Raw genomic sequence first — 27,234 nt, 5'->3', positions numbered from 1 at the left:
CCACGTACCGCGTTTGTGGTTGCTTGTGTGTCCATCAAAGCGTGGAAAACCGGCCAGGAAAAAATGCACAGCACAGCTAATATCTGAAAAATAAATGTGGGGTGGTCGAGGCCATCGAGGGTGGATTTTTTGTAGTGGGGGCATTCACTGCGTCGAGACACATAGCTGCCAAGGTTTCAAATTGCTGTGTGTGAGTGGAAGAGCCTGGGTGACTCAGTACAGGCAGGACCCCTGCCGTCAGAAAGTTTAAAGTTAATTGCAAACTTGTTCGCTACTTTGCTGTGTCCCACCTCAATTTTCCAGCTCATCCTTTGCCCAATCTGTTGGCCTCTGCATTACTTCGCCACGATTCCACGTCAGCAGTAGATTGCAACCGGGTCAGCCATATGTGCAATCCTCGTCCCCCCCAATTCTACTTTAACTGGGTATGGTGGGTAGAGTGTTCCAGCCTGGGCAGATCTCCGTCTTCCAATCAGGCGCGCTTTGTGGGACTAACGCAAGTTGCGCCCAGGTCTTTGCTTCAGACCCCAGCCCCAGAAGAACTGTACGGTGCTCCTCCATCTGGTACTTATGCCATGGAGCGAGCCTGGCTGCCTGCAACAGGCTAAAGGACAGTTGCATCCCCCCACCAATGGACTCTGACTCCAGCCGACATATCCTAATCCTGGAGGTGTACGCTGTTCAGCACCTACTGTTTCAGGGCCAATCTGGGTTTTCAGCTGCTCAATGTCTAATGCAGTCGGTTCTATGCGCTCGTCTGTTCTTTGGACCACCATGGGGGGGTGTTATCATGCCATTGGGCCCCGGCACTACCATGGATTCTTTTGGATCTAGCCTGGGACCACACCCGGCACCTTAGTGTGTCTCCATCTTGCAACACCCTCATTTCTTTTTTTTTAAGCAATTTTAGTAAATCTTTTCAGTAGTCAGAAAATATTCCAGCTTCTGCTCAAGGGCATGATGGGCATTGGATGTTTAACACCACTCAGAAGCTGCTCTCTGCAAGGCATGACTCCATCACTGAAACCACCTACCCGAGACTGTGAATGATTGGCATGAGTAATCAGTTATCTTGTTCTGCACAAAGTCCTGTCCTTTGTGAGTGGGAGTTTCTGAAACAGCATATCATCATCAGATGAGGCCTGGGTGGGTTATACTTCACCTCAGCTAAAATAGGGGAAACTTCAGAAACCTCGCAAAGTGTGAAATGTATTGATTTATGTTTAAAATGTTGTTTACAGACAGAGGCATGTTCCATAATAATTACAAGAAGGGTGTGCTGAAGAGTGGCTGGAATGTGGATACTAGATAAATCGCCAATTATGGCACAGAAATGGACCAGGTAGGGGCCCTGCTCCAAGGCTCTGCTGGGGAGTAGTGCTCTGATGAACTGCGTACAGGACCCTTCTCTCAGGTGACCATTGACTCTTTCTTTATTGGTGGCATGTTGTCTTTAATTGGAAAATAGTCTAACTTCTAGATAAATAGACACACTCATCTTATTCAGCTGGCTACTTGCCTACAACCCTCGGGTGGCACCCATTAGGCATTAAACTTTGTTTGGATTGGCACATAGAGTTCTATATAATAAATGTAGGAAGCATGAGAGCCTGTCACTTGTTCTGTACACTAGGGACTTACAGGATAATTGAAAGGGGCTTATAGGCAGTGCTTAGTTTGTAAAAAAAAAAACAGAAGTGCCAGGGCCCTTCTCAGGAATCCGTTTCAGCTGGCACCACCCAGTGCCTCTGACAGCACTGCCAAAGTCAGCACCAACACAACTCCTAACCATCAGACGAGTACAAGAGTGACATTTGAGACTGTTACAGGCCCCCAAAGCTATAAGAATGGATTGTTCAGTAGGTATTGTCTATTGATTCAATATACTTTGAAAATAACTAACTGTGATTGTGCTCAGCCCTATATTAGACAAACAGTGCCACCATGTGGCAGACTTTCATAAGTGCTGGTGTTGACAGAAACCACCTGCTCAAATTAAGCACTGCTACAGTGGGGGCGGCGGCCTCCACCACCCCGCTCTTACCTGTGACCGCTTTCAAGTGCTCGCCGTCCTTTTTCCCCAGCACCCCTCCACCCCCACCAAGGGCGGCAATCTGAGGTATAGCCCCGGGCACCACAAGCTCTAGCTACGCCGCCTGTCTGGAGTTAAGATTTTTTCAGGCCGATATGGCAGTCCCTGATATTGCACTGTACAATTGCCCCTTTAAGCTTCGCTGAATGTGTCAGGTAGGGTAAATTTATGCTTATGTATGCATATGCATACATCAGGCAACCATCACATATTAAACCTACTCTGTATTGTCCCATTCCAAATGATAAATTCTTAGATACTGTGCAACTGTGTGCTATGTACACCATTTTTTGCAAAAATTGTTTTGCTTGTTAAACAATAATAAATAAGCAGACAAATAATAAATACATAAATACATACTCACACAAACACACACATACATTAATGTAGAAGTGCATAAGAAATTAATCATATTGATGCATCTTCCAGAGTATAACCTTTCTTCCTAGTATCTTTCAGCCAAATACTTACTCTGTAGCAGAACATGTTCAGTGCACACCCAGCCAAAGGAAAGAGTATTGGCATAGTTTGGTAGCTGAATTAAAGTAATCATCTTTAACCTCTAATAGAAATATATTTTAGAAATGTCATTTCATATCCATGATTTTTACATAGTAAAATGTATACAACAGAATGTTGGCGTATTTACCCATTCACTAATCAGATGTCAAAACATACCTTTGAACTAATTTATGAACATGTTGAACTGCATGTATCTGTGTGGCCCATTCCCTGGCAATGTTCAGCAAAATGGCAGAATGGGGGATTTGTAGTTGTAAGAAATTGGGTTGTTGGTTGAAGGGGGTGTGAGCCCTTCTCAAAGAACTGCCACAAACCTTGTCAGGGTGAACCACAAACCGTTACTTAAATTAACCTGTGCTTAACCCTCTGGTAGCTGGTTACAAAAGCAGTCATGCTTAATTTATAGGCAATGTAGAAAGTATTTATGCAGTACAAACAGTATAAAGGGAAAACACAACACAAGTAAAATAAAACTCCAATTTAAAAAGCTATAGTCAAATTTTATAAATTATTCGACACCAAAATGAAGAAAAAATCAAATCAGTAGAACCGGAGATATACAATTTTAAAGATTCAGGACAGTATAGCTCCTAAAAGCACAAATCGCTACTCGTGGTGATCTGGTTGTGCAAGACTGGCTGAAAGTCAAAAGTGTAGGGTTACCACGATGGAGCATGGGCCGGATCAGGGACCACGTTAGTACTGCTGAAAAAGTTACCTTCTAAAGTACAGCGTGAAGTGTTTTATTTGCGTTGGAGGAGGCCATGAGGAGCGGGAAGAGTGTCCCGGATGGTTGTCGATGAAGCACAAAAAGCAGGCCGAGTGTCAACAGACAGTCATTGCTGTAGTGTGAAGATCAGATCCTGTTGGAGATCGCGGATGGTTGTTGCTGGAGATGCACGTCGGCTGGCACCCCAGGCTGTTGATGCTGTAGGGCAAAGTGCAGCTCTGGAGTTGCCAGTCGTCACTGGTGGCTGCTGTAGCACGAGTCTGGTTCACCCGAGCTTTGCATTAGCGGTCAGTGCAGGCTGCATGATCTTGGCTCAAACGGGCCTGTTCGCAGTCCCGAAGAGCCCAAAGCTTCAGAGTTTCTCCTTCTCAGGTCCAGGCAGGTCCACTACAGCAGGTTCAGCTGGGCAGGGATACTTCTGGAGCTTGTTGTGTCCCTATGTCTCAGAACAGAAGGTCAGTTAGCTGACCATTGGAGTCATTTCAGTCTGGGATGTAGGGTGCAGGTTCAGTCTTCCTTCTCAGAAAGTAGAGAAGGCTTCAGGCAGGTCCCGTTGCAGGTCTAGGCAGGTACAGTACAGCAGGTCAGCGGGGCAGTCCTTATTCTGTAGAATCCACAGGTCCAGGACTGTACTGAAGAGTACGTTAGAAGGTCCCCTGTCACACCTGTTGCCTATTTTGAGGAAGAATAATCTTCTGTATTTTTCCCCCTACAGAAGTGTCTGGAATTTCTGCCTCCCTGCCCTGGTCCCAGTCAGTCTGGTGGTACAATAGGCTAGTGTGAATTCCTTAGTGTGTGAGCTGGGCCAATATCTTTGAAGTACAAGTGTGGTAGGTGACAGCTCCACCCCCCTCCCCTATCAAGCCAGGATGGCCCATCCTGCCAACACCCAGAACGTACGTTGTGATAATGTCTGGGAAGAATGCACAAAGGCCAACTGCTAACTACACAAAGTTGTGTGACCTAGGAACAGGCTAGAGGAACTAATTACTTGTATTTAAAAAAGGAAAGAGCGCTTGCGCTTTAGCACTGGTTAGCAGTCGTAAAGTGCAGAGTCCTAAAAGCCAATTAAAACCGGTTAAGTAATCAGTAGGGGTGAAGACAAAACGTCTGACGTGACCCAGCAGAGAAGGCCAAGTCCAACAGCCGTGAAAGGTTTTTGCGTGCCCGCTTAAACCATATTTTACATGTGTGTCATGCCCTCATGCACAAAAATATATTCTAGGCTCACTCTCAATAAAAACAGAGATCTCTTGTAATAGTGTTTCCCTCTTTTTATTTTATATAGAAGCGGTGTGTACCAATATAAATGGTGTGTTTATGAATGCAGACCTACTTTAGAGTGGATGTTCAAAATAGAGCCCTCAATAGCGGCCTAATACCAAGGTATTGAAAGGTATTGAAAGGCTAAGGTTGCGGGGGTCACGCTAAGAGTGGTGGATTATAACCCAAACAACCCAAGTTCGTAGCATCATATAAGGTATGGCACAGTAGAGTTTGATTTAGGTCTCTCAATGCCCCTGAACCCTGCATCCCATTTCCGTAGCCTCCCCAGCACCCATCACCTCCCTCCTTCAGCTCATCCAAGGCAGCTATTATCTCTTCACTGTGATACATAATTTTGCATTCAGAAATACACTTCCGGGTTGATATGTTAGTGCACCTGCCTGTATACTTATAAAAGGCACAGCTGGTGGTTTCATTTAATGCATCTTCTGAGTATATAAAAGCATAGGTAAAATGTGCCTTGACAGTCCAGCTACGAGTAGACTTTCTATTATTATTTAGCACTGGGCTCAGAGGCAGCATGAATTATTACACTGATGGATCACATTTCTGAAAAGATGCATACAAATGGGTAATCCCAGTGTGCAGCGACTGTGACAAAGTCCTTCTAGAAAACGAATCATCGTGGTTATTTTGCTAAAGGAGGAAGCAAATCAGTTCTAGGAAGGAAGGACTTTTTCAACAGCGAGTCACAGAAGGACACATAATCTGTTTTGATTGGATTTTAGACAGTACTGCATCCAAACACTTAAAGGTCAATGCTCCAGCCAATCAGACAGTGGGAGCTAATTTATGCATGGTATGACCTCAACCCTTAACATACAGCACTCTGGGGAATCAGGCTGTGACCTGCATGTATCTGTGTGGCCCATGACCTGAGGTCACAGTGTATTTTACCTGTGGCAGTAAACAAAAGAGCAGCCTTTGTTTATTATTGGCAATTTAACCAGCTAAAACACTGAGCCATCTTGGGGAACACTGTCAATATTTTTACATTGTCAATATACATTTTTTGTATTTTTTATAAGAATAGAAAGACAAACAGAATCAAGACCTTTTGTAATGTAATATTGGAATTAACGATAAATTAATACATTAATTTTAAATTACATTTACACCCCCAATTGTTGTCAAACAGATATTCCCATTTCTGTGAAGCCACACACATGCACTAGGTAGGGGAGAACAAAAGAAGAAAAAATATTAAGAGTAAAACGCAGCACCATACATGTAGCAGAACTATATATACTTACTGATTTAACTCATTGAACTCCTCTTAAATTTGTTTCAAAAACAGTGATTTGGTTAGTTCCAATGAACAGTGCTAGTATCTAGATATCAACATAATTGCTCAAATTGGGAGGTAATTGTAGCTCTGGCTCTTGAAAGCCATCTGTTTTCAGGGACAGCTTTTCAAGCCTCCAATAGCAGAGAGCATGCTAGACGTTTTGCAAGAACTAATTCCACTTTGCCATAAACATTGCCCTAATAAGGTGTTACTTTGCAGCGTGGAATGGCACATTCACTAAACCACACACCCAGCATGTATTTGTCAAGGAATTTCACTTGTATTCTGGTCTGCTATTTCATAAGCAATATTTTTGCTGAGCAAGCATTAAAGTAAGATCCAGTGTCATCTGGGAGAGTTGAGAGCAGATCCTTAACTACGTGCTCTCTGGTATAGTCTCTGATAGTTCTTCTGTGTGAAAAGCATAAAGTCTCAGCCACAGGATTATTTTCTTCGTTGGTGCATGTAAACAGACTCTGAATCTTAGAAGCAAGGAACCCATTATTTCTGAGTGACAAGGACACATTGGGCAAGGCTGGTATATTATCATTCCAAATCTATACTCTGATGACATTTTCAGCAGTCTGTAACATAGGTGCCCCCCCACCCTCTCCCCCATTACATTTGAATCACAGAAATCATAAAATAAGGCTACAGCTCTATTTGGACTGTCAGTCTTAGTGTGGTCTTACCGCAAATCTTTGCCTTCACACCTATTTGGTGGGATTCGTTTCTTGTTGTCTTTAGGGCCCTATGCACTTTACCAATGCTAACCGGTGGTCTCTCCTTTAAACATGGTGAAATTGGCTTACACAAATCAAAAAGGGGGTAACTGTTCCAAGGCTAGGCGCACAGAGTCACCCGCCAACAGACCAGGAAAAAGAAAGGGGGTGGTCCTAGGTATAGAACTCACTGTCTAGAGGCAAGCGCTAGTCTTGTCTCATGATGCCCTCACACACCCGACGGATGTCATGCTTCATCATCGGGCGTTTGCTCCTCATCGGGCCGGCGCTGCAATGCCCTACGGGTCCCCCGAAGGGTGATCTTTTGTATAGACTGCCGTTAGATGAGTGTGGGTGTGCGAAAAGATGGTCCTCTGTGAGTGGTCAGTGGGTGCGTAAAAGATAAAACTGACTAAAGGATACCGGAAAGTCAGTGAAGTTTAATGTGAGGGTTCCCTTGCCAGATTAAAAGACCCCGAAGGTCGTGAGTTATTAGAAAGGGCATTAGGGGCCTTAGTAACTATAGGTCAACATGTTTTGCACCTGATCGGTCAAAAAGATCCATGGCGCTTCATCAAGACCAAATGTTGTGAATAAAAACATGGAAAGTAGTGGGGTGAAGAACCCTACTTGATCAGGGCGGGACACACCTGTGTGTAGCTACAATGTTGCTCAAACTAAATAGCTTAGCCGCTCCTGTCGCGACCTATTAGAAGGTAAAGTGATGCTCCATAGGCTAGTGCGTGTGGGCACCCACACTGTAATGGGAGTTATCTGAGGGTGTAACGTTGTACATCACCTGCCCACCAACACGCCTGTCTGCATATTGGCTTACACCCAATTGGCACATTTGTTAGTCCCTCATAAGGTGGCACTACAGTTAATCAGGACCTGTAAATTAAATGCTACTAGTGGACCTGCAAAAGTCACACAATTGATAGATGGAATGCAGAACAAATCAAAATATTCACCCCCAGTCAAGAGATCTAGGTTAAATCCATCATTCTTTTGCTCACCATGCCACCCCAGTTTAGACCTGGCCATATGCAAATCAGTCTTGACCCTGTGCCTCATGGGAACAGTCCAGCCCGAACTGCCAAGCCAGGTCCTCCCCGGACTGAAAACTAGCATCCTAGGACCGGTTTTGAGGTTTCACCCGAAAACAGCCAGGATAGCTTGAATCCAGGGGCACAGTGAACCCGGGACCCACGTATGGGCATACGCGGCGCACTTTGGGCGAGGAAGCAAAAGACATACAATTGATGGACGGAATGCAGAACAAATCAAAACATTCACCCCCAGTCAAGCGATCTGGGTTAAATCTATCATTCTTTTGCTCAACATGCCATCCCAGTTTAGACCTGGCCATTTGCAAATCATTCTTTACCCTGTGCCTCATGGGAACAGTCCAGCCCGAACTGCCAAGCCAGGTCCTCCCTGGACCGTAAACAAGCATCCTAGGACCGGTTTCGGGGTTACACCTCTCATCAGCCAGGATATCTTGAATCCAGTGGCATAGTGAGCCTGGGATCCACGTCTGGGCATACCCGGCGCACTTAGGGAGAGTAAGCAAAAGACACACAATTGATGGACGGAATGCAGAACAAATCAAAACATTCACCCCCAGTCAAGCGATCTGGGTTAAATCCATCATTCTTTTGCTCAACATGCCATCCCAGTTTAGACCTGGCCATTTGCAAATCATTCTTGACCCTGTGCCTCATTGGAACAGTCCAGCACGAACTGCCAAGCCAGGTCCTCCCTGGACCGTAAACAAGCATCCTAGGACCGGTTTCGGGGTTATACCTCTCATCAGCCAGGATAGCTTGAATCCAGTGGCACAGTGAGCCTGGGATCCACGTCTGGGCATACCCGGCGCACTTAGGGAGAGGAAGCAAAAGACACACAATTGATGGACGGAATGCAGAACAAATCAAAACATTCACCCCCAGTCAAGAGATGTGGGTTCAAACAATGGATTTATGCCCAGATCTCTGTACTGGGGTGAATGTATGATATTGTTCTGCATTCTGTCCATCAATTGTTGTTTTTGCATTTGTCACCCCTAGTGGGACGGGTATGACCAGCCGTTGGTCCAATGTTCTCCATGCCACTGGAGTCAAGCTATCCTGGCTGATGAGGGGTGAAACCCCGAAACCAGTCCTAGGATGCTTGTTTCCAGTCCAGGGAGGACCTGGCCTGGCAGTTCGGGCTGGACTGTTCCCATTGGGCGCACAGTTAAGACCAATTTGCATATGGCTCTGTTCAAACTAGAATGGCATGGAGAGCAAAAAAACGATAGATTTAGGCCCAGATCTCTGTACTGGGGTGACTGTATGACATTGTTCTGCATTCTGTCCATCAATTTTTGTTTTTGCATTTGTCACCCGAGTGAGATGGGTATGCCCATATGTGGGTCCTGTGCTCTCCATGCCACTGGAGTCAAGCTATCCTGGCTGATGAGGGGTGAAACCCCAACACCGGTCCTAGGATGCTTGTTTCCAGTCTAGGGAGTACCTGGCCTGGCAGTTCGGGCTGGACTGTTCCCATGAGGCACTGGGTCAAGACTGATTTGCATATGGCTGGGTTCAAACTGGAATGACATGGGCAGCAAAAAAACAATAGATTTAGGCCCAGATCTCAGAACTGGGGTGAATGTATGAGATTGTTCTGCATTGTATCCATCAATTGTTGTTTTTGCACTAGTGGGCCTACAGTACTGATTGTGCCACCCACTTAAGTAGCCCTTCAAACATGCCCTAGGCATTCCATTGCAGCCTGTGTGTGCAGTGTAAACTGCCATTTCGCCCTGGCAAAATAAACCTTTTGTCAGGCCTGAACCTTCCTTTTAAGGCATGTAAGTCACCCGTAGGGTAGGCCCTAAACATCCCTAAGGGCAGGGTGCATTGTATTTTAAGAGTTGGACATGCAGTTTTTTTAAAGGTAAACAATCACACCCCAACTCAGAGTAACGAAATAGATACCATTGGATAATCTGAGGCAGACCCGAGGTGACAAGAGGCTACTCCAGTCATGATCTGAGAGGCCTAGTGGGGTCCAAAAGTAAATAGTAATAAATAAGCAAGGAAATTGGCAGATTGAGGGGAATGATGTCTACGTCTTCTGCCCCGTGATGTTAGTGTAAGGACTTTACTTTATACTAATAGTACTTTTTATTTTGACTTTATTAATATTTTTATTTTAGTTTATTTAAAAAATTAACACATTTTAGGCAATAAAGATGTGTGTGGAATAAGATCCACTTATTTTTGTACAAGATTATAAATCGACTTTGTCCATTATTATATACACACATTTACTTTAATGTATGTAAATAATACCAAAATTGCATTACTGGCGGCCCCACTGAACAAAAGGGAAAATCAAATGATATTAACTATTGTTAATATTTTATTTTTCCTATAGCTATCAGTGGCTCTCGGGTGGTGCGGGGTTGGTGGAGCAGGGAGAGGAGTGGTTTGCACTCCTGAAGTGCGCACAACCAGTCATGCGCACTTTGCATGTTCCCCACCAGGTCATTACACAGCCTGGTGAGGAACGTGCAAAGCCTCCCTGTCCCGAAACACGGTGCTCAGACCAATAACAACACTGCATTGCAGTGTTGTGATTGGCTCAGGGGAGCCTTACTTGCCGGGTGCTTCCTGCTGCTTGCCAGGAGTCTGCAAGAAGATGACGGAGGATGCAGCTGAGGCAGCGGCCGGACGTTCTTTGGCCCGCCCCACCAACCAGGTTTGTTAGCAGCTGCTACTGAATATACACAATATTGTTTTTAGGTATGTATACATTTATTTCCAAGACATACATCTTGTAGAATTATACACAACATGATAATACATGATCTAAACCCAGACCTCACAATATAAGGGGACAAGATCTCTTTCTTTTTATCCAAAAAGAGGCAGTAAATGGATTCCAGAGTATTTCATTTGCAAATCACATAAGCAGTGACCGCTGTTATCCAACAGCCCCCATTTGTGGCCAGAAATCCTCTATCCAAATCAATCCCAATCCAAAACTTGAAAATAACATTCCTTTGTCTCTTTACCAGGAGTTGACACAGATAACAAAAAGACAAAAGACATCACTGCTCCAAGATACTCCAGGGATTGATCTCCAGAGCTTTTTGTAGTGATGTTTATCTCTGGCTGATGAACAGAGCTTAACTCTCTCACAGAAATCTTTCTTAAACAGGTTTGGCATCCTCTGATCATCTACATCCATTAGCTGAAGTCCCATACCCATTTCTCTCACATGTCTCTGTAACATTTTGTGAAAATGTGGTTGCAGACAACATGTCCTTTGGAATCACCACATCTAAGACCATGCACAAATCGCTAGGCATGTGATCTGGCAATCATGGTCCAGGAGTCAAGATTAAGCTCCAACCTCACAGCCTGCAGCATTGAGTTCTTAAAGAGCTCCAAGACAGCCTTTAAACAAGAACTCTTCAGGCACTCCCAACCAACCCGTTGATTTATGGCCAACAATTCTGTCCCTTACATAGCCTGTGGAAACAGCTTCCAAGGTACAGCTATTATAAGTGGATCAACGGATAAACCTGCATACCTCAGGTCAAATCTCCTCAGTGCATTTATTGTATGTAGAATAACAGTTGTCAGCTTCATGAGATAGTTATCCTATTTCAGATTCCAAGAGAAGGAAATTCTTAGAGTTTTAAGTTTTACATATCCTGGCAGTCTCAAATTCATTTTTCATTATTATAACCTACAGCATCTACCTCTACCATAGGGTAACATTGGGTTATCTTATTACATTTAACAAGCAATAACTTTTGATGGGAAGCAGGTAGGAAAGTCATGTTTGGTGTCTGAGGAATTGCTATTTTAACCCCTCCTTAATGGTAAAGTCGGATTTTAAGTCAAAAGTTTGAAAATACCACTTTTAGGATTTGGCATTTTCTTGTTCTAACCATTTGGTGCCTGCAGCCTGTATCCTGAGTCACATGACTAAGTGTAGTTGTCAGTTGGCCTTTGTGTATTCCTCCTAGACAGTATCACAAGAGAGGGCCTCAGTGTTGGCAGCACAGGCCATCTCTGGTAGGATGGGGGTACAACTGTCACCTACCACAATTGCTCTTCAAAGATAGAGGCTAAGCTCGCACCGTTCATACTAGCGTAATGTGCCCCTAGACAGCCTGGCACCAAGGCAGTGAGGCAGGAAATTCCAGACACCTCTATAGGGGAAATCTCCAGAAGTTTTTTCAGCTTCAAAGTGGCACAAGGTATAAAAAGGGGCCCCTCAGTCCCACTATTTAGTACACTCCAGGACATGTGGATAGTACAGAAGAAGGATGCCTTGCTGCCCTGCTGCTTAAGGCCTGCCCTGCTTGCTGAGAAAGAAGACTGAACATGCAACCTTCATCTCAGGCTGAAGTGGCTCCAAGGATCAGCTGACTGACTTCCTGTTCTGAGCTATAGGGAGATAACAAAATTGCAGCGGCCTCTCAGCAACTTCCCAGCTGACCTGCTGCAACTGGACATGCCTGGATCTGCAACTGGACCTGCCTGAGCCATGCTGGATTCTGCTGAAGTCGGACCCTGAGCACCAAAAGGTGCCCCTTAGATCACGGACCATTGGTGTGGCATCAGTTGAGCTCCTTCTAAAAGGAAAGGAGTAATCCTGAAGTTTTGGGCTCTTTGCTACCACAAACAGGCCAGTTTGCACCAAGATCTTGCTGCCACGTCGACCAACAAAGCATTCAGTGAACCCTGCCCTTTGCGCTACAGCGTCCGCCAGTGACAACCGCCAACGCAAGAGATGCACATCATGCTACAGCATCGACAGTCTGCGGTGGCCACTAATGCAAATCTCCAGTAACGACCATCCATGACACCCGACAGGATGTTCATGCTACAGTGATGAGCACGCATGACGCCTGCCCTGCTCCTCACATGCCAGCAACGACCATCCACAATGATCTTCTTGCCACTTGCTGCCTCCTCCCCTGCGAATGAACTCTTTGAGATGCACTTTAGAAGGTAACTTTTTTAGCAGGCCAAAACTGGTCTCCAGTGCTCCATCACGGATGGCCTTAGCTTGCTACTTTCTCAAACAACCAGATAACTGTGAGTGGTACATTGTGCTTTTAGGTGCTATACTTACCTTACATTTTTGAAATTACATACCTCCGGTTCTACTGATTGGATTGTTGTCGTTTTGGTGTCAAATAATGTATTAAAATATACTTTTTCCAACTTGGTTTGGGACTTTTCTTGTGTTGTGTTTTTACTTTACTATTGTCTGAGTGATGCATAAATAGTTTACACATTGCCTCCAAGTTAAGCATGGCCACATTTGTGCCTAGCTACCAGAGATTTAAGCACAGGTTAATTTAGTGACTTTTTGTGGTTCGCGCTGACAAGGATTGTGGATGTTGTTTGAGCCGGGTTTGACCCCCCCTCAACCAACAACGCAATTTCTCACAAGTTCTATATGACAATTTGCTTTGTACAGCTGTATACAAGATAATATTTTGTCCCAGTTAGAAAATTCCTCCTTTGCATTTAGAAATAATTAATAAACAAGAAAATATCCATGGGCACAAATTTGGAGGTTGTATCTAAGAAGTTCTCCAATGTTCTAGGGTCACAGGATACGAGATGTAGAAGTATTAGGGTATAAATGAATATCTAGGGCCGGATTACAATGTAAATCAGAGGCTTTCCAATTTACATCATTGTTTTCAAATCCTACAGCCTTATTACGATGAAGGATGTTGTATTTGAAACTGGCCAGTCGGACCGACTGGCTTCCGACAGGCTCAAGGAGCCTGTTAGCCAGTCAGAGGCTCCTCATAATCCCCTATGTATGGCATTTACACCATGGGGATTATGATGTTGGTTTCTGACAGGCTTTTCATGCTGGGCTTTCCCACATGAACAGCCTGTCCGAAAGCGACTTTGGGGGCCCCTAGCAGGGCCCCCTTGCCACAGTGACCTCTGTTTGGAGGCCTGGGGGGCACCTTTGGTGCCCCCCTGTTAATCCCTGCACTGCATGCCACGTGGTGCAGAGATTAACAAAAACACCCATTTCTCTATGGTAGCTTGTGCTAAGGCAAGTTTACAATCACAGCACAAGCTCCCATAGAGAAATGGGAGTATGCAACTGCACCATGTGAGGTCGCATTGTATTGGCAGTGTCGAGACCGCCGACCGGAGGTCGGTCGGATGTCTGCCCGACATCGTAATAAGGCCCCTGTTGTTCTAATCAGAGCAAGGTGCCATACAAGGAGGTACCAGATCAAAACATCTGGCTGACATGGCCAAAGACATCTAGAACTACAACCTCAATAACAATATATATTTATAAATACAAATCCTTCTGAGACTGGGAAAATAAGTAGCTGGCTGGAACTTCAGACACCTCGAAGCACACTCTAACTGTAAACTATACTGGAACGTTTTCCTCACCTCAAGGACAAATATTTTTCCCTTGATGTAGAATGACTCGCTTCTCTCATAAACTCCCGATTTGCCCTTTTATACAACTGGTGTCTGGTTCTGAAAGCTCTTCTGGTAGAAAGTTCTTCTAGAAAATGATTCACAGCATTGATATGGGATGATAATACCACCACCCTTTATAATAATCCAGAGAATAGCACTGTGGCTAGCAATACAAAAGAAATACTAGCCTTTTAATCTGACTTCTATTCACATCTTTTGTAAAAGGTAGTGGATATCCGACTACACCAACAACAAATGACAGGTCTTCAGCTGGTTCCCTTCTCTAAATGGCATTGAGTATTTGAGACCTACTTAAACAGTGTTAATAGTTCAGTTCAGTTACATTCTTATCTAAGATTCTTGGGCCCCAGAATAAAAGAAGTACTTGCAAAACCAATGGAGCTGTCTTGCATATTCAGTTACAAGCAGAATGACTGGCTTTGCCATGGCCAGCCGCGATCAACGCAACGAGCTGTGAAGATTTGATGTGCCGCAAACAAGCTGATAGCACAAACATCACAGCAGGTTTGGGCAGTAAAAACATGAAAAGTAGATGTTGCCAGTGGAGTTGGGACCAGAAGATGTTTGAATGGCAGAAAAAGAGTAGGCAGAGGCATGGATCTTAGAGGAGCTGTCAGCCAAAGAGTGGATAATAGAGACACGCAGAATGATCTGGCCAGTTCAGCTTTGGACAAAGGAGAGTGTGATTAGCAAAACCATGAGTAGCAGGTGTGGCCTGTGAAGGTACGGCACACAAAATACTAGATGGCAGAATGACAGACAGGTGTGGCTTACAAAAACATGACTAGCAGAGGCATGGGCTTCAGATGAGTGGCCGGTTGTGGTGTGACCAACCAAGGAAAGCCCTGGTCTGCTGATATGCATTTATTATTTTTTATTGATCACTTGTAAAAAACATGATGTGCATCCAATTAGAGTATAGTCAACAAAGGTATAGCCAAGGGGAAGTCAGGGCAGAAGAGGTACAAGTACAGGGTAACACTAACTAACCAGACTCAGTGCCTAGCCCAGCTGCAAGCAAATGAAGGTATAATCAACCTCAGCACAAAAACTAGCATGAAGGTAAAGACACAGCGTTGTGCCGGTGACAGAGCTACAAGTGGGGGAACAAACAATTATGAAAACAAGCTCATGTGCAGGCAACACAGGTACAGACAGAAAATATGTATTCTAGTAAAGTTGCATCCTGTGAAAGTACAGAGAGAAGGGAAGAGTTGCAGCCTGTAGAGGTGTGGCTGGAATACGTGCAAGAAGCAGTAGTGTACCAAATCTGAGGTAGGGATGGGAGTGCTACAGTCTTTAGAGGTGGACAGAGGTAGAGGAAGCACATGTTGCTGTCATGTAGTTCCTACAAATACATAGGACCTGCAAGTTTGTAGGTAACATAATCGAAGGGATTGGTGTCTAGACTGATTCCAGACACCTCCACAGGATATGTCAGCCTATAGACCAGCTAGCTCACAGTGCCACCATAAGCTCCCAATCTTACCAAGGAGGGAATAGTTTCTGGCAACCATATGAAAATGACAGCCCTTGACCCTTCAGGGATCGTGGGAACAGTACACTACTTTTCGCTCAGTCAATCGTGCTCACTAAGACTCAGAAAGATACACAGAATAAACATTGAGGATGTTTTAAATAAGCATTTATTGAACCAGCGTCATTCTAGTATAAAACATGTTTGCTGCTACAAGCATTAGACAGAGCAAATGTAAAAGATGACAAGCACCAACAGAGTGAAGAGAAGGTGGAATTCTACCATAGTGCTAAAACAGTGACTATAGGTAGGCATATAAACATGACGGTAATCAAGAGTACTCCTGCGATGTGAACCCTACCTAAGTGTACCTAGCATGTATGTAGGTGTAAAGCCAATAATGCCCTAGGAAAGAGCCAACCCCATTACCTAATGGGAGAGAACTAGGGACTCTGTCTTGGTCATGAGTTGGACACCCTGCAAGGGATGTCAGATCGCTGCACGTTGAAGATTCAGCGTGCAGAGACCTCACTGTCTTGTGTCAGCATGGAAGCATCTCCTCTAGTTACCTAGTGAAGGTGTGGTTCTTTTATACCACAAAGGTAGCCTTGGGGTTCCTACCACAATCGGTATCTTGTGAGCACGAATAAGAAAATGAGCCTAAATCAATAATTGCAACTATGCAAAGTAGTTCTGTCGCCCGAGGATGAAGATAGCCATGACTTTCATACAGAGTATGTTAATCCTGTTACGTACGTCATGTGCAGAGGACTTTACTAAGAATCCTCATGCATAATAAATTGGACTAGTTTCAAGGAAACCAATTGACATTTATTCAGCACATAACTGGGTAAAAGGTCAGTGCTAGAACCGTTATGCAGATCAGGGTAGGACAAATGTAGGTAAAAGGTTGCTGTGCTACTTAAGCCTAGGTTGGGGAACATTACATTGTCAGGTGACGTAGAGGCTTGGTTTGTAATAGTACACTGTAAGTCAGTTGCCTTGTGTTAGACACTGTATTCTGTAAAAGTATTTTTGAAAGGGAGGTATTCAACATTATGCATGTTAAAGGACTCTCACCTGCTGTTCCTATTCACAGTGCAAAAATCAAAAGTCATATTCATCTAACAAACTTGCACCCCATGTCCCTAGGACATGTTGGACATATGTTGCCGAGTATAAGAAGCTACCTCTGCAAAATTCCCCATAACCCTCAATCAAAACAGCTCAGCTATGACCCTCCAGCTTACTCGTGCACTCTCTCACTATTGTACTGAATGACCACTGATAGCAGCTCACTCAGGACCCTTACTCATGCACTTCCTGACAACACGGCTCATCCATGACCCTCACTGATATCAACAAACATGCTTCCATTCACTGTCTCACCAAGCACTCACTCACACAATCTCGCCTTTAACACACAATCATGCACTCACTTACTCCAATGGACTACGATATTCACTCGGTCTCAACATGCACACACACACAATAAACCTTGCATGGACCTTCACTCATGCACTCATAATAATTCAGTAATGCACTCACTCACTAGTGTACTGAATACCATTATTAGCCGCTCACCCAGGATCCTTTCTCAAGCACTCACTAACAGCAACACACATACATTTAATCTCACTGTATTCTCCCTGTTACCAGATCATCCATGACCTCACTCATATCAACAAGCATGCTTTGATTCACTGTCTCACCAAGCACCCACTCACACCAACTCCCTTATCCACGCAACCATGCACTCACTGACTCCAATGCACTGCTTCATTCACTCTGTATCAACATGCACACACACTAACTTATGCATGACCTTCACTCATGCACTCACTGACAGTAAATCAGTCTTGCACTCATTAACTCACTGTCTAACCAAGCACCCACTTGCACCAGCTCACAAAAGGCCTTCAGTTATGCAATCATGCACATCAACACACGTGCGTGCTTTCACTCCCTGTCTCACCAAGCCCCAAGAAGACAAGTTATTGACTGATTGGAGGATATCATGAACATCAATAAACTTGTACTTTCACTCCCTGTTTCACCAAGCACCAAGAAGGCAAATGGTTATTGACTGGCTGGAGGATAACAGTGGTGGCAACAATCACAAGAGCCAGAATTCACATTTGTATAAAAGAGAAAAAGCTTTTCTCAATAAGTACGTTTTCAGGGTATATATGAATCTTAGTTACACATTTTCAGAACATAAAAAGTAGGAAAAGGAAGTTAAAAGAGAGGTTCCTTATAAACAGAGTGATCTGCTCCTAAAAAGTTTCTTTCTCACTGAACAAATGGAGAGTCTGTTTTGGATTCCTGAATTTAGATGCCTGATCAAAGTTTACTTAGGGCTGTTAAAGAAAGGCATTGCATCTAGAAAGGTTGTTGGTTTAGTTCTGCAACACAAGGAACAAATAGTAGCAGGGAGGGAAATTGTGTATTTAATATAAAGATCACAATTGAACTCTACTTCACTTCCTTGCCTCAAACCTACTGGCCTGGCAGGAGAGGGTGGTCGGATGCTTTTGGAAAGTTTGGAATATTTACATGAAGGTGATAATGAAGTTGGTTCATTCCAAAGGAGGGCACAGACATAGTGTTGTAAATTTTAACAAATTAGTGTGGCTCTCAAATCTAACAAAAAGTGATAGAATGCCTGATTCACAAAGGTTCCTTACACTTTTGAGTAAGTTCACACTCTTGAGTGAGTTTACTACTTTTCAGTATTCACAAACTGTACTTTTGTAGTAAATCCAGTACTACTCATGGCCAACCACGGATATTGCAACTCCTTCCCATAGAAAATAATTAAGGTAGGAACTCACTACAAAGGTGTAAGTGACCCAAAAATGTGGAGTTTATGAATACCAAAAAGTCATAAACTTACTGAAACATGTAAATTACTACAAAAGTGCAGTTGATGAATCAGGTCCATTATGTGGAGGCAGTAACTTTGTTGATTAATGGTGCCTTGTTTCACTCAGTGCAACTCTGAAGATCTACCTGGTTCGCTGCTTTCAGAGAGAGACCCTGGTAGGGAACGGGGCACGCGCTTGGGGCCACAGTATCTATCAGTGCTCGCTTTCAGATCCTTATTACATTTGTGACGCACCTTAAACTGGACCAGACTTAGCACTTTGAATCGGAAACAAGGCACTTTACTGAGTAAGAACCCAGAGTAATGTAGTATTATATCAGAGATGCGGGCAGCGAGTTTTTGTCGGTGTGCTTTTTTAACATGGCATTTTGTCCAGAGACCTTTCACGTCCATCATGACATTTAAATCCCCAGTTATTCATTTTTCCACCTTTACTTAGGTGCTCAGTTACGTTCCAGGAAATCATTTGCATAACCTCCACGCAGATGCTCACTCTTATAGAGTTTTCAATGATAAACAAGCAATGGCAAAGCCAACAGGTCAGGTGTCTGAAACTAACCTTTCCAAATTGTCGATGTTTTGTTTCTCGTGGTTTTTGCAAAACATTATTGATGCAGAATATTCTGGGCCCTCATTAACCTAAACCAAAAAGATACAAACAACTAAAATCAAAAATATATTTTGGTGTCAAAAAGCACACTTTCCGTTGTAGTCCCTGAAACTTAAGAGAATTAGGGGTAATTTACAAGGAAGTGGCTTAACGCTGCACTCCGCCACTTCAGAAACGAAGGGCTGCACTGTATTTACAAGAATACGGTGCAGCGTTGCGTTTCCTTCTGTGTTGGCGCTAATTTAGCTACCATAGTGCAAGGGTACCTGCGTTGAGGGGAATGATTGTTTATGTGCAGGAAGGCGACCCTTCCTGCACATAAACAATCTGAAATGGCGTTTTGAAACTTCTACCTGTGCTGCTTAATTCAGCACACATAGAAGTTGCAACTCGTTATTTTTTTTAATGGTTGTTTATGTGCAGAAAGGGACACTTTCCTGCACATAAACAATGAATGTCATTTTGCTGTGTCTATGTGTGCTGTACAACGCAGCACACATAGAAACAGCACTATTCTCACTAAAATCTTTAAAATTGAATATCTCTGGTTCTACTGATTCGTTTTTTGTCGTTTGGTCTTGTTTATTGTCTATTTATTAAATATTACCCTGTTTTTCTAACCTGATGTGGGATCCTTTTGTGATGTGTTTTCACTGTATTAGTGTTTGTAGTGTTACACTACTACTTTACACATTGCCTCTGCGTTAAGCCTGACTGCTCTGTGGCAATTTACCAGTGGGTTGAGCACAGGTTAGTTTTGGGTTTGCTTATGACTTCACCGTGAGAAAAATTGTGGTTGTTGCTTGAGAAGGGTTTCAGCCCCTCAACCAGTAACCCAATTTCTTACACTAACCAAATGTGCAAAGTAGCAAGATGTACAATTAATGCATAAACGTTACAGAAAATGCTGAAATAGCAATGGATACTAATTCATCTCCACAGTTGGTAAAAATATGACATGTTTTTACCATACACAAGGCAACATCACATTTAGGCGAAAGGGGTGTTCACTTTGGAGAAGAATTTGTGATATGCATCAATCCTTATGAGTAAATTTGCTATGTATTATAACTGATAGTTTCTTCTACCACCCAATAATACAGCTCAAATCCGGCGCAAGGTATCCACCAAACGTTCCCACCTAATAATACACCTCAAGTCCTGTCTAAAGTCTTTACCGAAGGTCCAACCCAATAATATACCCCCAAGTCCTGAGCAAGGTCTCTACTAATGGTCGCACTCAATGATACACCTTAAGTCCTTTGCAAGGCCTCCACCACATGTCCCACCCAGCAATACACCTCATGTCCTGTGCAATGTCTCTACAGGAGGCCCCACCCAAAAATGCTCCTCAAGTTCTGTGCAAGGTCTCTACCAAAGGTCCTACCCAGTAATACACCTGAGCCTGTGTAAGGTCTGTACCAAAGGTTGCACTCAATAATACGCCTCAAGTCCTATGCAAGGTCTTCAACAAAGGTCCCACCCAATAATACACCTCAAGTCCTGTGCAAGGTCTTCAACAAAGGTCCCACCCAATAATACACCTCAAGTCCTATGCAAGATCTTCAACAAAGGTCCCACCCAATAATACACCTCAAGTCCTTTGCAAGGTCTCTACCAATATTACACCTACAGTCCTGAGCAAGGTCTCACCCAATGACACAGTTCAAGTCCTATGAAAGGTCTCCACCACATGTCCCACCCAGCAATACACCTCATGTCCTGTGCATTGTCTCTACCGGAGGCCCCAACCAACAATGCTCCTCAAGTTCTGTGCAAGATCTCTACCAAAGGTCCTACCCAATAATACACCCAAAGCCTGTGAAAGGTCTCTGCCAAAGGTCCTACCCAATAATACACCTGAGCCTGCGTATGGTCTGTACCAAAGGTTGCACTCAATAATACACATCAGGTCCTGTGCAAGGTCTCTACCAATATTACACCTACAGTCCTGAGCAAGGTCTCGACCCAATGATACAGTTCAAGTCCTCTGCAAGGTCTCTACCAAAGGTCCCACCCAGTATTAAACCCAAAGCTCTCTACCAAAGGTCACACTCAATAATACACATCAAGTCCTGTGCAAGGTCTTCTCCAAAGGTCCCACCCATTAATACACCCCAAACCTGTGCAAGTTCTCTACCTCCCAATAATGTACCTTCAATCCTATTATGTATTAGATTAATGGAATCCAGACTAAGAGATGTTTATCACTAGATTAGAAGACCTTCTCCCACTCTGACTGAACATGGGGGTTCAGAGGGCAAGGGCATGCCTTCTACAAACTTACAGAAGTTATGCAGAACTGAGGGAGGAAGGCAGTCCTGTTTTCCTTGGTGAATATTTCTTGTTCACCACCAGAGGAGCCAATAGCAATCAATCACAACTAGCCTGCATTATCCAGTGCCCCATTGGTCCATGAGTCAAGATGATCATGATTTATCAATTCAGCACCTTGCCTCAAAAACCTACCTTCTCACCTACCCTTCCAGCTATGGATGTTTACATTAGCATGTGTGCTCTGCAAAAGGACTCTAGTATTAAAGAGACACACTAACAGCACACACAATTTATGGAGAGTGGGAATTAATAAAGTGAAGGATGAACTAGCCGAAGTTTTGATTACTAGCAGATTCTAAATCGTTATGGAAAAGAGAAATGCTATTCATCTAGGTTAATACAACTTTTTCCCAATTATAAAAATATATGTGGGGTGCAGAAACTATCATAAACCCTGCTATGCTTCCACACACAAACACAAGCATTAACTAATCATTGTATGGGGCGGGAATTTGGGGTACTACCAACAGCACACCCCTACAAAGGGAAGGAAATCAATGCTGTTGGAAAATCCTCGCTGTCCTCTTATCTACATCACGCTACATCTGTCTTAAGGAGCTGGGCTTAACTTACCCGAGTGATCACATCCGTATCAGACCCCCGTTATTGTGGCTATCTATCTGGCAGATGGAGGAAGCATCACTTGCAAGGGATATAATTACTGATTGAATGGCCTGTGATAAGGGCCAAACTATCCCATGGCTGGCCCTTGTTAAAAAATCATTTGAAGCGCTAGGTCTACCTCATATTTTCTCTGAACCAGTGTCCCCCCTTGCGCCTGGAAGAAAGCATGTGCAGGCTTTATTACTAGCTCAGATGCAAGCAGACAGGGTAAGAGCCGAGTCCTCGAAACCAATAGTTGCAAGTTATTTATACTTAAACCCCGAGATCTCTCCCACTGGTTATCTGTGGATCACCTATGGAAACTGGGTACACTCACTGCTGTTCCGCTTTAGAGCAGATACTATTAATTATTTACTTTCTCCCTTTTGGGTATCAGCATAACCTCAATTTAAGAGCCTGGTCATGCAATGGTGTTTACAGCCAGACAATACTACATTTTCTCTTTTTTGTGTGATTCCTATTAAAGATATTCCAAAAAGTTGTTTGTCCCCAGTGGTGGCTGAAACTGGGTGGTGGGCGGGTGGGGGCAGCACACGGGTGGGGGGGGGACAGCGTGGGGAAGACACTGGTTGATAATAATAATTTTAAAAAACTTACCTGACACCGCCAGCCGCCTCCCGCATCGCGTCTCTCCCGCTAGCCTCTTCCTGGGTCCCAGCAGCCCCTAGGACTGACTCACAGCCAATCCCTGTGCTGCACAGCAGGGCGAGGATTGACCCGAGAGGGCTGGAAAGACGCTCCACTCCTGGGAGTCTGTGGGGTTTCTCCAGCCAGGCTGCTCAATGCAGCTGGGCTGGAGAAAACCTATGTGCGCATATGTCTTTTGGGCAGCCCGAGATGGTTGGCCAAACACACATGAGCACTAAGGGAGTGTACACGCACTCCTCCTCCCCCCCTCCCATGCCCTGCCCCTCCATGCTCAAGGTGGCTCAGAGCCAGCAAACAAAAAATAAAACTACATTAGGGCATCGTTTTATTTTTCGTTTGCTGGCTCTGCACCAGGCAGTGGCTGAGAGGGTCCCTATCGGGCTCTCCATTTTTCCCATCACCTTCATGGTGGAAATAAATATCTTAACTCTGCAGCAGTGCCACCCTTCGCTGCCTTTGATGCAACTTCAAAGAGACTCGGTATAGTTCTTTCACAGGCTCATCGTTTCCAAACTGAAGCATTTTCAATATTCTATACAACCAAGCCATAGTCTTGCTTATTTATCTTATCCAACTAATAACCATTGGCAAAGCCAATAGTCCTGGCTTGTTGTAGTGTAATGTGGCTTGTTGTATTATTCATCTGGATGCAATGACAAAAACAGCAAAATACCAGTCGGACGGCACATTGTGCTAAGCACAGATTTGTAGTTTATGTGTTATTAAGCCATGCCCATAATTACATTGGCCACGCCCCTTTTCGAGGACCCCCCCACTTAAGCTCTGCTACCACACCTACATGCACCAAGACCATCAGACATGCAGTCACCCATTCACAGAGAACAGACATACATGTTCAAAAGAACACAGATTTACAGACACCTATATACATAGATCTGCAGGCATACATGTGCAGAGTTTACCATACCATATGCCCTTACGTATACACACCGATAGATACCTATACACAGACCAACACATTGAGGCTCTCACACAGAGCGCACAGATAGCCACAGTGCCAGAAATCACATGCGCAGCCAGACCCGAGCAGACAGAGGTTGGATGGACAGACAGACAAGAAACGAACGGATGGATGCGTTATGTATTGGGGCTAGTGCAAAACAGAAACAGCCTGTAAACAATACCCACAAAGCCAGTGCAAATACCATGCGTGTACTTTCTTCCCCACAGTTCATGACAAACTGTAAATTGGCTGCAAATATAATTTTCGCTAATTATTTTGCACCTGGTGTTTGCCTGTTAATCTACATTAGCACCCAACTGATAAAACAGAACGAGTCACAAATGTAAAAGAGGATTTCCTGAACCCAATAACATTGGAAATATGCCAACCTGCTTATATGCGAACCAGCACTTCAAAACCTTTTACGCTGTATTCTTACACTTTCTGCCATACAGTTTTTTCTAGCACTTTACGTTTTTGCGAACTGGAGCCTCGCTGGCAAGTTTGAAGGCTTACGTTTCCTTAGGGTGTGGGCTTGCAGAACTGGAAAGGAAAGTCACATACAAACCATCTGAAAACCCTAATTCATATCCTTAACCCGAAACAGGAAAAAACACACTACAGCTATTCAAACTACTAACCCATTAGTACTTGCAAACAGCTGTTTAATCTAGGTGCTCTAGAGAAGGGACGGGTAATCCATAAAAGCAGCTGTGTTTTCACAACTCTGACGTGATCCAGATGTGATGAGTTCAGGCCAGTTACAGCCAGTGCTTAATTTGAGCCGGTGATTTCCAGTGTTCGGCAGCTGCACTTAATCATCAACACCGGCGCTTATAGCGCAAATTCGACCCAGAGGTTTTGGAGCGCTTTTCATGGGCACCAATTAAGGACACATTCATTTTTGGTAGGCATGGGGAGATGAAGTGATTTGCTCAGAATCACAAGATGTTGAGCCTGTGCCAGACTTCAACCTGGTTCCCCAGCTCTGGCTGTTACACCACATCCTCTCCCCACTTGTAATTTTTCATGTTAGTTCTGTTATAGGCAGTGCTAATAGAAGCAATGGGCTGGTGCAAGCTGCCTCCTGATGAGAAGCCGGGCACTTTTTTTCCACAAATTAACCACTGGTTACAGAAGATATAAGTACCACCCTTGCTCTTGGGTATAGAGTAATTTACATGGAGGAGTTCTATAGACTGTAGTCAGTGCAATAACGCAAACTGGTGCCCCCCCAGAATGTGAAGAGGGGCCCCTAGCTCTACCATATCTCACAGATATTCATTAGCCTTCAACTGAATGGGGCCCACCTGAAGGGTTGGGGGGCCCCTGAAGGCTTGAGCGCCCCCCGGCTCCCCAGGGGCAGCAGGGCCCTCTGTTGCGCCTCTGAGGACTCTGGTAATTCAACCGAAATTATAATGATTTCTTAAACAAACATAGAACATGGATTCTTATTTTGACATGCTATTTGCAATTTGAACATATGATTTGCTTTATGCAACTAAATTATATCTTGAGTCATAAATCTAATGAAATCTCTAGATGAACGTTCATTTATATTTTTCATACATCGCCACATTCCAATCATGCACTTTGTCACAGTTGTGATATGAAGCATTTGCAATTTAATTTGCGTTGTCACCTTTGCATTCACTTGCATGAGCACAAATTCAGTCCACAAATACTTATAGGTTCTTAGAATAGGAATGCCAAACTTACCAAGCATTTTCACAGTCTGTTTGTTGTTCTTATCCCGGATTGATGTATTTGGTTGGATTGGCTCCCTCTTTCGTCTCCACAGTCTTCGCCCAATCAGACTGTAGAGGACAGTGAGGCAAAAGACCGGCAAGAAAAAGAAGGTGCTGGACGTCCAGACCATGATGGTGAGAAGTCCAGACTTTATAGCGTACTCGGTGGCTTTGCATTCATTGGTGTCCAGTGGGTTGGTTCCATTCTCGTGTTCTACCCCGACCAAGACGAAAATTGGTCCGGCGCTAACAAAGGACACGGCCCAGAGGACCAGGATAATCAATTTCACTCTGCCTTTGGTGATCACAACTTTTGCTTTGAGCGGGAAACATATTGCAAAATATCTTTCCACGCTCAAGGCGGTGATATTGAGGATCGTCGAGTAGGTGCAACTTTCGCTGATGAACTGAAAGAGTTTGCAGAGCAGGTTCCCAAAATTCCAGGGTCTGTACTGCCAGAGCCTAAAAAGATCAAGGGGCATGCAGAAAAATATCAGGAGGTCCGAAAAGGCCATGCTGGATAGGTAGAGGTTGGTGGTCGTCCTCATGTCTTTGTACTTCGACACGACGAGCATGGTCATGAAGTTGCCAATGATCCCGATGACAAAGAGGAGGGTGCAAGTGACGGTGATTCCAGTAAGGACTGGGGCAGGGAAGATATGAGCTGGATAGTCGGGCCATGAATAATTATCATAGTCCATGTAATCCGCGGTGAAGTTGAGGAGGTAACTAGGGCTCGCGGTCTGGTTGGACATAACGTTGGCCAAGCCATTGGCTCGTTGCAGGCGTAGATCATCAGGTTCCATGTCCGCTCAAATTTGTTCGACGTGTAGGCATATCTGATCCACCCTGAGGACACACAGTCAGATAAAGTGCTACAGAAGCTTCAAGTCAGGGGATTTGAGTGAAGAAAAGCTGTAAACACCAATTTCTGAAATAAGCACAGGATGAAAAAAAGAGCAAACATCAATAGACCATTATAGGAAAAAAAGGCAAATTCTTTCGAAGCAGTGAAAATCCTTACATATTGCATGCATGTGCAAATACAAAACGAATACAACGGCACTTCAGTACTTAGTTAGTGCTTCCATACTTCAAATATTGTATTGACTAAAGAGAATCAATTGATATGAACGGAATACCTTTGTCGAATTTTCCCAGGTGAATAGTTTCGGTGATTCTGTCCACCGGTCCCTGGTTTTGCTGCACTTCTGGGTCACAAGCCCCGTTTAAATCCATTCCAAAAACACTGCAGCCCGAGAGAGCGCCGGGAGCCTTCTGTCCTCGCCTCCCTCCTCCCTTCAGTGTGCAGGAGCTGCTCTGAGTGAGGCGCGAGCGCCTCTCCTGCTCGGAGAGGTTCTGGAGTCCGCGCGCATTCTGCTCCCTCTGTCTGTGCGGTGCTCACAGACAGAGGAGCGGCGGAGAGCATGGCCTGTGTCCCTCCTCCCCCCCTCCATCTCTGCTGGGCGCGTGGGACTGCCTCCACGCCGTTCATCTCCTTGAAGACGCTGCCACTCAGCGAGGCGCAGATACACTTGCTTTCTAACCTGAGCTGTGCAGAAAGGGACATGTTTAAAAATGAAAAACAGAGCGTTAAAGGCCATACTACCTATACAGTAGAAACTTTAATTGACCCTCTTAATAAGATCCGACCATTCGTGAGACCGATTTGAAAGCAAACATTGGAAAAGGCAATATCTGATTTTTTGATTTTTTTAAAAAAAATAGCTTTAGTCTCTCTCTTGAGTCTTAACTAACACATTTAAAAAGTGTCTGATGTAGTGAAAAAAATC

The 27,234-nt window shown here is 44.2% G+C and overlaps 1 protein-coding gene across 1 annotated transcript in view; it reads right to left on the bottom strand.

The window, feature by feature from the left end:
* GHSR (growth hormone secretagogue receptor) overlaps positions 1-26,712 on the bottom strand; it is a 61,884-nt gene extending 35,172 nt beyond the window's left edge. Inside the window, exons 1-2 of the mRNA XM_085635433.1 lie at positions 26,584-26,712; positions 25,413-26,372 (exon numbers count right to left, since the gene is read on the bottom strand). Of these exons, the coding sequence (XP_085491559.1) occupies positions 25,413-26,247 (835 nt within the window). The 5' untranslated portion in view covers positions 26,248-26,372; positions 26,584-26,712. The remainder of the gene's footprint in view (positions 1-25,412; positions 26,373-26,583) is intronic.
* Positions 26,713-27,234: the final 522 nt, after the last annotated feature.

This window comes from Triturus cristatus, chromosome 11 (assembly GCF_964204655.1).
Source record: "Triturus cristatus chromosome 11, aTriCri1.1, whole genome shotgun sequence".
NCBI classification, from domain to species: Eukaryota; Metazoa; Chordata; class Amphibia; order Caudata; family Salamandridae; genus Triturus; species Triturus cristatus.
This window is presented reverse-complemented; position numbering and strand designations above follow the sequence as displayed.